This window comes from Patagioenas fasciata, chromosome 3 (genome assembly GCF_037038585.1).
Source record: "Patagioenas fasciata isolate bPatFas1 chromosome 3, bPatFas1.hap1, whole genome shotgun sequence".
NCBI lineage: Eukaryota > Metazoa > Chordata > Aves > Columbiformes > Columbidae > Patagioenas > Patagioenas fasciata.
Window position 1 is genome coordinate 10,263,229 of NC_092522.1, and position 12,741 is coordinate 10,275,969.

Genomic DNA, 12,741 nt, shown 5'->3' on the forward strand with positions numbered 1-12,741 from the left:
CATAACAAGACACACAGACACTTCTGTGTCTCCCCATAAGCTTTAGCCTCACGTCACGTCTAAGTCCATCAATTATTATCATCTCCTACAAAGTTCAATACAAAAATAAAGCTGAAAAGGACATAATATCATGAACAACAGATACATTTATTGGACAGTGACTGATCCAATCTGTGACAGAAAAGATCAAGCAATAGCAGGGTAGTTAGCTTGAAATCCTTTTGTACTTTGCTCCAGCTCTCAGCTGCTGAAAATTCAAAAGGCCATCCCCCGTACCAAAGGTAGCAAAAAATGCAAGGAAAAGACACTTTAATAAAACTGTCAGATCTTGGGTGATACACTGATGAGGAAAGTGCATGTTTCGAAGAAATGTTGGAATGTTGCCCAGAAATATCCTATAGACAAATGCACATCAGTGTTTCAAATGACTTCTGCTCACCCAGGGCCAGCTCTGTGAGTCACAAAGATGAGGGTAAAAAGGAAGTAGTCCAGAAACTAATCAAACTGTTAAATTATAAAATATAGCCCTTTCAGCAAACTCCTGATAAGTAGCTGGAAATCGTTTTTATTGTCACCATTGTTTTTGAGAGGGACGTGATCTTTGAACTGATAAATTATTAGATAATTGTGTGGGAAAAAAGAACTAATTAATGTTCAGCTAATTTAACTTTTTTTTTTCTGTCATTGTTTAAGGCACCCTGTAATCAAGTATTTCTTCTTCCTCTTTCATTTTTCTAGTTTTATTCTACTCAGAGACGTATAAATTTTTAGAAAAATACAATTTTCCTGGCTTATTGGAATGAGGAACACCTAAATTTTATCTGAAGTTGTCTCATTAGCAGTGTTTATATTTGTAATCTTTTCTTTCTAAAGGTTGTTTAGAGACAGAGTCAAGAGCCACTGTTCTGAAAAAATCTTAATAGCAGCAACTGGAGGAGCCATGAAGAAAGCTTACCAGCCGATTGCTGCATCTTTATTTCATACAAAGCCTCTGTTAGTTAGCGATGAGTATATAGCACCTCTACAATTCTTTACTCAAAACAGAGAACATGGGCAAAAACAAGATCTGAAAGTAACAGGTGTTTTGACACACACAGCATGAACAACTTCTTAACTGAAAGAACTTTGTCATTTTTCTGTAGTTGTTTCCATCCCCTCCCCAAATTTATTACTTAAAATTGCACTGAAATACAGAATACTTCTCATAGTTTAACCTACAAAAATATAGTAATTAAACATAATCAGAATGTATTCTAACCTAGTGAACACAATCTGCCTATACATTCAAATCTTTGTAAGCTCAGACTTGTTCCAGAGCCCTTAGGTTTTCTATTGTTATCTAATTAAGCTGACAATATCTACTGTTTAATCTTCATAGAAATCATACCTTGCTACTCAGGCCCTTTTCTCCTGACAACCATGTCAGACCCACAAAGAGAGGAAGTACAGAGTTCGCTACAAGTTCGCAACTCCTTACTTTGCCCCAAGACACTTGCTCGTTTTTTAAGTCACACCTGTGTTTCTAATTAGAAAATATTGTCGACTCCTCCAGACCATTGGGTTCTGCAAGTCAGTAGCAGGCTCTCCTGCATAATCAGATTCAATTTCCGTAGTATTCTCAGTCTGCGTCTTACTTTTGTTTTACTTCTTTTTTTTTTTTCCAATAAGCGTATAATAAAAGCAGCATCTTTTTCTCCAGTCTTAACACTATTACTCTCACTTTTTTCATCCAGCTTCTCTTTCTGGAATAAGTGCACTTTTTCCTGCAGAAGTTTCTGTCAAGTTGATGAAAGTGACAGTAAATTCACACTGAGGACAGTTTCACCTGAAATCTTCTGTATGATTGAGAATATAGTTGCTTTTATGGTATGCAGAGGTCAATATTTCCAGCAAACACTTCTTTTCCCTTTAAGTCCCTGCATGCAGATAGAGTGCAGAACAATGGCCAGGAATAACTTAAATCTGTTGATACCAATTGGCATCTTTGGCAAAGAAGTGGGGAAAAAAGAACTTTGCCAACTGTTCTGAGTTTTCCCTCCTTTCATCTGTCTCAGTTCCTGCACAGAGCAGTCTGTGGACATTAGGCCAGACAAGAAGGGGATTAATTGTCTCCCTATTAATGGTCAACGATGAAACTTCACTTCAAGGGCCAAAATCACGGGCAGTGAGGCTGTAATTTGTCAGCAGGAATATATTCTCCCACAGGTTGTGCTGTATATAGTACAGGTGGTTTTCATCTCCGAAGTTACCACACAGTAAAAAGCCTTGCAATTCAGCCCTCTTATTTTCAACTCTAGCTTAAGGACTAGATCTAGAGTATTGGCAACTATTCATGCAACACAAGATTTTTGGAAAGCCCCTTGCGTTCCAATCATGACTCAGGACTCAAGTCACCTGTGTGGGTGTTAAAATGCAACCATCGTTGCTCTTATTACCACCAATGTCAGCACAAGGAGGACCACCATCACCTGACTCAAGGAACAGCTGGTGGAACATGACAAGCTCCAAACAAAAATCAATCTCAAAAGAGTTTTACCCCAAAATTCATGTGCTGACTGTAATCCTTAACATGCTTCAAATAAGTGCTGTCAGCCAGAAGAGTTCCAGTAATTCAGATCTGGTTTACACAGAGCCACCTCCTAGCAACCCTTTTAACTCATGTAGCATCAACAGAAGTTACCTTAAAAGCAGACAGATTGGTTTCTATCATACACTGAGTAAATAGCTTCACTTTTGTCAGTACATGACTGGTCAGTGTTTTATTCATTGCTATATTCAACGGCACAAGATAATGAATTTGCATTGGGAGAGAATTAAAATGTAATGGCAGGTTCATCAGTTCCATCTCTGTTTGTGATCTAAATAATAAAAGAACCTCTTTCTTTCAAAATCCCTTTTGTTACTCCTATGAGATTCACTTCAGATTAATCTTTCTTTTTTCTCTTTTATTTCCAAAGGACATCCATTACCTTGCACTAGATAAGGGTGAATTGGCACTAGCTGAAGTGGCAAAGAAAAAGGCTAATGACATTGATGCAGAATCAATAACTACTAGAATAGGTAAGAATTAATGGTGTTTAAAAAGCCCTTTTTGTTTTAATCAATACTTGTCCTGTACAACACCATGTTATATTTGTAGGGGATTTATTGTTTCGGTTGCATTGTTTTCTTTGAAAACGAGACAGTATTTTTATTCATAACTGAAGAGGGAGGCTTAGAAAAATAACAGCTTTGCCTTTCAGTACCCACGTGAGGATTGTGTCAATGCAATAGCTCCGAAGCAAAAAAGGTTTATACTATGGCTATATAGAAAAGCTGAGGCCATAGAAACTGAACTGAGTGCAAGAGGTAAGGTACTGAATCCGATAATCTTTGTTCACACCAGCGTTAAAGGCCAAGTATGGCAATTTAATTGACTTCTGAATATTTGCTTGTGCACACTGTACCAATAACTGGAGTCACATCATGAATGCTTTGGCAGCATTCAGATGAAACATTTACTGATGTGAACACAGGTTCATATCCTACCTTTAAAATAACAGCTATGCCTGCAGTGGGTTTCTTGCAGTTCCATAAGGAATATCAATGCAAAAATTTCAGGGTTAGATGAATAGCTCAAACACAGATGACTTCTCAGGCAAGGAACTCATAACTCATTCACTTTCTCTTGGTGTTTCCTCTGAATCGTCATTAAGAGATGTATGCAACTATGTAGATTGTTCTGATTTTGGGCCCATAGCATGAACCAAGCAGAAGGGGTCTCAGTCTAGGTAGCTGACCTCCAGCACAGAGAAAGTAGACAAAGGAGAAAAAAAGAACACAAAATGTTTTATATGAACAGTGCTATTTTGTTTATTCTACTGCACCTTTGAATATTAGAGGAAGTCAGTGAGCTTTTGTCCTTGTCCCATGCTAAGAAGTAGAATATGCTTAAGACTCAGCAGGAGTCACAAAACCTTTGAGATCTTGGGTAACATAAGATTCATTTAGAACTGTACATCTCTGTATTTACCCAGAGCGTACATGCAAATGCCATTCAAATATATAGAAATGCAGACAGGCGGTATGTACATGTCTGTGGTTTTTTTCTGCGTATTCCATAAATCCATTACTTTGAAGGCTATGTAATATGCTATCACCTCGTTCCCTCTACAGTGGAGTAGAAATCAAGCAGTACGTGTCCTGAACTCTTTTCTTAAGGGTCTCTAACTTTCAAGATTGCGTCACTTTGAGCATTTTTTTGTACAACAGCTGGGCCTTTGGGAAAAAGTCCTTTCACTAGTGGAATTGCCAAAAACTATGTTTGTTTTGGTCATCAGTTACTATGAAATCTTTAAAGTGTACAGTTATATCTCCCTTGCTTTCTCCTCTCTCCTCTCCTCTCCTCTCCTCTCCTCTCCTCTCCTCTCCTCTCCTCTCCTCTCCTCTCCTCTCCTCTCCTCTCCTCTCCTCTCCTCTCCTCTCCTCTCCTCTCCTCTCCTCTCCTCTCCTCTCCTCTCCTCTCCTCTCCTCTCCTCTCCTCTCCTCTCCTCTCCTCTCCTCTCCTCTCCTCTCCTCTCCTCTCCTCTCCTCTCCTCTCCTCTCCTCTCCTCTCCTCTCCTCTCCTCCTCTCCTCTCCTCTCCTCTCCTCTCCTCTCCTCTCCTCTCCTCTCCCCTCCTCTCCTCTCCTCTCCCTCTCCCCTCCTCTCCTCTCCTCCCCTCTCCCCTCCTCTCCTCCTCCTCTCCCTCTCTCCCTCTCCTCCCCTTCTCTCCCCTTCTCTCCCCTTCTCTCCCCTTCTCTCCCCTTCTCTCCCCTTCTCTCCCCTTCTCTCCCCTTCTCTCCCCTTCTCTCCCCTTCTCTCCCCTTCTCTCCCCTTCTCTCCCCTTCTCTCCCCTTCTCTCCCTCTCCTCTCTTCTCTCCCTCTCCTCTCGCTCCCTTCCTTCTTGGGTAGTTATCCTCTGCACCTAATATGATGCCTTAAGACTTATCTCTGATCACTATCTATTATCTCACAATCCAGAAACTTTAAGACTTAGCCTCTGTCTTCATTTAATTTCTTGCAAACTATCACTATTACTAGATTTCTGAATTTTTGCGATTTTTATGTTTACTGAGAACCTCATATAGTATTATAGACACATCTGCAAAGAGAGGGATAGGGAACAAACCTGAGGTGATCACAAGTGTATTATTTGCATATGAGATGTAATACATGTGTTACTACAGTTCAGTTATAAATGTGCAGGCGCACAGTCTTCCCTTCCTTCAGAGCAGTCCTGCAGTTACCCCTGTAATGCCTCATAAGCATAAATTATTGAAGTCACTTTATATTATAAAGTATTTAAAGTGTTCTCATTTGCTGAATAATTAACTATCTGAATGATATGAAATACTTTTCAATGCCCCTGGGACAAACTGTCACTGAGATTCAGTCTCTAAACAGTAATGAATTTGCATCCAGTTTATTTTATATGAAAATAAACAGGAATCTCCCATGAGTTCCTTTCACTGCAGATTTGATCTCACCTTAAGCACATGACATCATAGCCACAGGTATTGTTTTATTATACTTTATTCCAGCACCTTTTCTTGATGATGTTTTTATTTCATAAACTGCTGTTAGCAAAAAAGGTGTCATGAGACATGCACTTTGTGGACCCAGTGAGAACAAAAGATAACAAGTGATTTGTATGTAAATTACTATATTTATATAACATTTTGAGAGGGGGAGAAAAACTCATGCCAGAACCAGAAGCTTTAAAATGCAGTTTTAACCAGGTCTCTGTCCCCTAACCATCTCCGAAGCCCAACCCTCTTCATCTAGTCCCTGCTGTCTGTGGCTTTCAGCCACTCAGTTCACCAGTGGTCACACGTCCCAGATCAAACCCCAAACTTCTGGAGCACACACTTCAGGCTTCTGCAAGAAGGCAGCAACCTAAGCTAAGAGAGGCAACAAGATGCAATCAGTGCTATTGCTCCCAAGTCATACTGAACACCTCAGTAAATAATACCTGGCCTCTCTCTCTCTCTCCAGCGTATTTTATATATTTATTACAGTATATTTGATCCTAAATAGTGCAGATGGGAACTGTTATCATATATCAACATCTGATCATATTTCCTGAGCTAGCCCATCCACAAAACTCGGCTCAACACTACTTGAAAATAGCATGAGTCAGTGCTCCTGGCTGATTCCCAAGCCCTGGAGAGTGCTCCATCTTGCCCCAGATATATTTCTGTGTACAGGGCTCACTTCAAACATAATATATTTCAAACTCAGACTTTTGAAAGAGTTTCAGGCTCCTACAAATAATGTGGAATGACAATATAATTTCAGCTTAATTTTACAGATGTCATCCAGAGTTCTATAATCATTGGTAGATTCCTCAAACACATTAGATCAAGATTTGTGCCAAGATAAAACTAGAAATAGATTTATTATTTTAAAATTTTCTGCATTTTAGTCCTTCCCAGTTCCTCACATGGCTGTGGTTTGCTATGCACTGTTTTGAAGAAGCCACCATCAAAGCTAAGAATGTCTGAGTGTGTGTGGTAAAAGCACCTGTAGACCTTCAGAACATACTAGTTTGGTGAGAATATTGCTAAGCAAAATGAAGTGTCAAGTGAGCTTGCTGCTGTTCCCTGCTATGGTTTTGGCAGAATCAGATATTTTGTTCAACTGATTAAAATCTTCTAAAGAAAATTACTCTCATAAGATTTTATGTTTGACAGCCTGTGAAAATGCATCTTGAGGCATGAGAAGATTAAATTAATGGTACCATACATCTCAGAGGCCGCATTAGCTGTCTCTTTTTTCCCCACTCCCATTTGATCAGCAGATCAGTGGCCATAGGTATTGTGGTTTCCTCTGCCAGATATTTCCTGTTGAATTACTTCTGTAGTAGACCTACAGGTTCCGTAACAAGGTCAGGGAGTTCTTATTTAGCCTTGCCTAAAACATATTCTGTGCACCTCATTTCACTTGATGAAAACAGAGAGGACTTTCTTCAATATTGACAACATTTGTAGGCTTACTAATGAACTTTGCTTATGGGTATAGCCTCACATACACACTCCTGCAACACAAATAACCGAGTACAATATTGTCCATGGTAGAAAAGTGCATCTGTTCAGTGTTGTAAAGGGTAGGTTGCTAATGTAAAACTTGAGTTGCAAAGAACTGACATAGCACAGCCTGTTAAGAAATGCCATTACTAATAATGATCACAGAGGTGAAGAACTCAGCCTTTCAGACATCATTGCTCAATGAATATCCAACGAAGAGCATATGTAGTCAGTGTCAGAAAGTTTCCCAAGGCCAACTTCCAACAAATTACATTAGGGCCTAGCAAGATGATTTTAACCTTCAAATCAATAGCTTTCACCCAAAAGGGATTCATGTTGTGACAAGACAGATAACTGCTGCGTAGTTCAAAGGCAAATTGGGAAACCTGGTATTTCTACTTAGAATTAAATTCACAATATTAGTAATGCTAATGTGTAGGCAACACTTCCAACAGAGATATCTTAATAAAAACACTGATGTGGAGATAATGGCATTGTTCTGAAGTGCTAGATGGGACTGACTAGCATTTTGGTGGTTCAGTAGTGTCTCATGAAAGCGCTTGAGGTTTTTCCACTTAAAATAGAAATTTAAAACACTTCTGGAAATATTCCATAATGTTTGCAAGTGAGATAGGAAATCTTATCAGTTCTCACAGAGACAGAGGTCTAATTTCCCACACTGTTCATAAAATGACAGTCAAAATGTAAAGCTCCTAAATGTTTCATCTTACTGGCAAGGAATGTCACCAGTTTTAATCCTAAGTGGAGAATTTATTAATTTCTTCTTAGTTCTGTGAAAATATTTTATATTGAATGACTTACATGTTCTTTATGATAATTAATAATGTCACATGCTATAGTGTTTTGTCTTCCATACAGTGTGTCTGAGATATCAGTCTGGTCTTGCATCCAGTCTACTACCTCCAGATTACTTGTATTAATAATTTACTCAGATCTTTGCCTATTCTTGACAGTCCTGGTGAGCCTGCTTGCATTTCAAGACTGTGTTTAGAATTGTCCCCTTGTTTTTGTAACCTCCTCTGGGCCTGCATTAGCCTAGTTGATAACGTGTTCCACTTCTGATCCTGACTCCTTTCGTCTAACAAGCAATAGACTTCTTACCCTCATGTACCCTCTCTGATGCTGATGACAAAGGCTTCATTTTCTACTCTTCTTTGGCATATACACCTTTCTCTTGCTTTAAGGTTTCAAGTTAATTGAGAATCTTAGCCGTCTGTTTCGTGGCATGATTTTTATTTCACTGCATAACATGTTTATGGCATGTTTAAAAGGTATTATCCAGTGCAGAGATGAACTGTGATCTGGAAAATTGTGGGGGACACCTGTTTATGCTACAATTTTTTTGAACTTTGCTCCCTTAAGTGTAAGTGTTAGATCTCCTTTTTATTTATTTAAATTCTCAGTTTAAAAGTCAATCAAAACCTCTGGAATCAAATCCTGTGTTTTTATTTTTCTAAGAACGTGACTTTTTCCCCAGACAACCAGAAAAACATTTTTAATGAAAAATGTTTTTTAAGTATGATTGGCAGTTAATCTATGGCAAGAAATTAAGTTTCCACAAGCACTTTTTTTTTGTGTGCCACACAAGTTGAGTGTCTTTGAAGATCCGTAGTAATTTCAAATGATTTAACTGTGCTCATGTGTACACTCTCTGTCATATATCAAGCCACACACAGCATTTGATACAGAGCCCAGTAAACACAATGAAAATATTTCCGCCACCTTCAGCAGGCTTTGGATGGGGATTTTAGCAAGTTACAAGCTCAATTGTAGACCTGGCATTACCAAAACACCTGCTGTCTACCAAAAAATTATAAAGAGCCTCGTTTGGAAGGATGCTCTTCTTGATGTAGCCTCCTTGAGTCCTCTGGTTTCAAGAGGAGCTGGTGGCACCCAGCGCTCGTGGTGTGGAAGCCTCTTGCAGGGATAGTTCTGAATTCATGGCCTGGCATACCTGCCTCATTGGGAGTGTAACAAATCGTTCCCATATAACTAATTGTAGCTGCTGAATCTTATTATTTATTGGGATGTTCAGCTTTTTGTTAATTACATTTTTAATTTTCCAACTAATAGTGAGGGTTTTACTCTATCAAGAGGTTACAGGCACTAATTGCTTCCCTCCTTGTGTTCTTTTTGCAAAGTGGAGTCATTTGTTTTACTTAAGGTCTATAGTAATGCCAAACTGTTTTTGGCTCCACCTCATCTCACCTCTCCACTTGCTTGTGTCATGATGTCAGTTTTGATCTATACCTTCCTTCTGCTAGACAGCTTTGCCTAAAGACATAATCCTCAGCCCCTAATAATTATAAGTACATCAAAGGCTAGCTGGTTTGCTTAGCTGCAGAGGACTACACAAAGATCTGTGTGTCTTCACTTGAAAGAGATTTATAGTTTTGTGTCAAGCTTTAGAATAATCATGGCTTTCCATTTGTTCCCCGTCTTTTTCATGACATATTCTTGACCACTACAGAACCTGTTTTAAAAAGCACCAGTATATGCCTGAAATAAAGACACTGTTCTCCTTAATGTTTTCATTTTAGTGATCCACATATTATGTAATATCTGTAAGCAGTAAAATTATGCCCTATTTAATATGAAAAAGTTTTACCAAGAAGTCATAGATTAACCATTTTTTGCCTTAATTTTAAATGATGTGTTGAGAAGGAAAAAAAAAATCAGTAACTGGTTTAGTTACTGATTAGCCAGGTTTAGGGAGTTATTTTATATATATATATATATATGTATAGCTACATACTATGACTGGTTTATAAACAAAAAGGTTACATTATTTCTGAATTCTGGAAATGGAAAGGCGTCGTCTGTGTATGATCTGTATTTATTCTATTAACAACTAGGTTATTGCAAGGTATGTAGTCTCTCATTTCAGATTTGCACATAGACAATAGCAAATGGATAATACTAATTACCAAGTAAACAACTTATTTTCCATGGCAACGTATCAATAAGTAAGTTACAAAAGTGAAAACAAATCACAGAGTTATTCCTTGCGTGAGGATGTTATATGGTAAAGAACAGTTCAGCATAAAAGATCTCAAAGGGTTGCCCATGGCATGGCATTGAAGTAAAGAGAAGCAAGTCAGTATTCAGGTATCCATTGACATTATAGCTAGGAATTTAAGTAGGAATTTATCTTCTCAGCACTGACTCCATAGACTGAAGTCAATTTAAATGAAAAGCACCCATAGTTAAAATAACTGTTGAAACAAACTATCAAAGAAATTGATGCAGGGAAAGTGTCTTTACGTGGAGACTAAATGAATACCTTTCTGGGAAATAGGTTTTAGCCAAATACAATTTATGCATTAGTCAAACACAAGTTTTTCTGGCTTGGTGTAGGATACCTGGATGAAATTTGATGGCCTCTAATTCACTGTAGGTCAAACTATATGACTTACACTATATCATTATAGTATAATATTCATATGTTCTGGATTCCAGTCTTGCCTACAGCTCTGTGAAAAAGCCCCTGGTAAATCTCCCATTAGCTTCAAAAGGCCCACACGTAGGCTGAGAGGCTGCAGTTAAAAGCCACAGAATGTATATTCACACATCTCACAGTGTGCACGTGTGTGTGTACATAAGTGGGTGTTGTATTTACACATACACAGCCAAAATCTAGCCAGTCATAAAAATAGCTCCAAATCTGAACACAAGTGCTGGATTAATTATTACGTACTTATTTTTTGCTGCATGACATCAGCAGCCACACAATCCGCTGCTGCCTTTTTTTTTTCTGAAGGAGCAAGGAATGATCACAGCAGGAGGTGCTTTCATAATTGCTGTAGCTGGATGAGAGCTGCTTGTCTGTATGTTCACAGTGTGTCAGAGGCATGTTTGTCTCACACACCCTAGAGCCATCCTTGAGCCTCTAGTTTTGTGATGGGGAATTCGCCGATTGCATTTCTACACACTCAAAAGAGTTGGCAAACACATATTTGCGTGGCAGTTGGTATGTGTTTTGTCCTGTTTGTTCTGCGTAACGTAATGTGATGTGACAGGCTGCAATTCATCACGTCAGTGGCACGACAGCAGAGGAATTGTAAAGAGGTATAATGGTGGGCTGACATGAGGTGTCAATTTAATGTTCGGTTGTAATATTTCAACATTAAGTCTTTTTATAGTGGCCTACCAAATATTTATCACCCAATATTCCTCATGCAGGTCAGTTTTAGAGGTGGCAATCAGTTACAACATAGTCAACCTCAGGAGAAGGCTGTGGATTCCTGTGCTCAGACAGACCAACTCTTGTAAATATGAGAATTTTGCACATCTGGTTTCTTATCAAACAAACAAACAAAAATGTTGGACTATTTATTTCTTACTGCCTCTTTCAATACACTCCCCAGCCATGCCACAGGCTCTTAAGTGGGGATACCATGGAATTGCCCATGGCAAAATCAGAGGTTGAGGCTATTTTCCTCCAAAGACTTCTGCACAAGAGACTGCTTGACAGTTCACCCCTGAAAAACTCCTGCAACAAAAGCGAAGGTGTTTGATGACCCCATGTCAACTCCTGGTGAATGCTTTCAGCCTAACAAAATCTAGTTCCCTGTTAAAATCCCATCTCAAGGCTGGTAACATTCTAATCAGGATATTGCTGGTGAAAGCTGTAGGGAAAAGCTTAGCGGGGCCCAAGAGTAAGTTTTGTACCCATCGCTGTTGTCAGACTTGCACTTTCTAAAGTGTCAAACTTGGCCAGAAGAAAAAAAATGGGCTGTTTAATAGAAGTGCTGGTGAAAAACTGATCAACAGTGCCTAATACAAGGCAGTAAGTACATCCAGGATTAATGACTGTTTTCTTCCCTCTGCATAGACTCTGTATTTCATTCCAGCTATTTGATATATCCTTTCCCTAAATATCTTTCCTGTTGGTTAGACTGCATCAAGGCTTCTTTTTACTTTAAATCCCAGTGCCATGAGAGTGCTGCAACTCCTGAACTTGTGTGAATATCTGCCCTTCAATAACAGTTTTCACACCATTCAAGATACCAGAAGTCCAGAATCATGCTAGATTTCCAACTGTAAAATTCAGTCATAAAAATGGATTTTGAGGCAGGATTGGTTATCTCTGCAATGTTCATATTATGAAATGGCCAAATATTAATATGATGAAAATATGTCATTAGTGATAGCTGATAAGCATGTATGGTGATAATCTCTCGCCCATATTTAAAGTGATCCGTTTCAAATGTGTTTGCAAGGCTATGTTTGATGTCAGGCTTGCTGTGCCTGATTCCACCACCCCTGTCTTCTCATGAGCTCAGCCTGACTTCTCATGAGGAACCAGTGGCAGGAGTTACAAGGACTTGCTTGCTGTCCTTCACTGATGGCTCTGAGCACAGCTTTGAGTCCTTGCATACCGCATGATCAGTAGAAAGTCATGGTATAGTTCTCATGTAAATTAGATCCCATGGATTAACCACTTCACTGATAGATTAAAAATTTTCACTGTAAAGGAACATGGAAGACAACATTATTTCCTGTAGAATTATGTTAAAAATGTTCTTACTGCTGAAATCTCCCCTGGAGATATCCATATACATCTGAAGTGCACCAGGTGAAGAGCAGATTCTGACGCTGTCCCTCAGACCTTGCAGAATAACTCCAGGACTTGATCTGTCGTCACCTGGAAGCTTTTCTGCTGATGAACCACC

At 39.0% G+C, this 12,741-nt stretch overlaps 1 protein-coding gene across 14 annotated transcripts in view; it reads left to right on the forward strand.

Moving 5' to 3' along the window:
• WDPCP (WD repeat containing planar cell polarity effector) overlaps positions 1–12,741 on the forward strand; it is a 157,421-nt gene that overhangs the window by 112,268 nt on the left and 32,412 nt on the right. For all 14 annotated transcript variants that reach the window (XM_071805737.1, XM_071805738.1, XM_071805735.1 and 11 more), the window contains one exon: positions 2,958–3,060. In XM_071805737.1, coding sequence (XP_071661838.1) covers positions 2,958–3,060 — 103 coding nt within the window. The remainder of the gene's footprint in view (positions 1–2,957; positions 3,061–12,741) is intronic.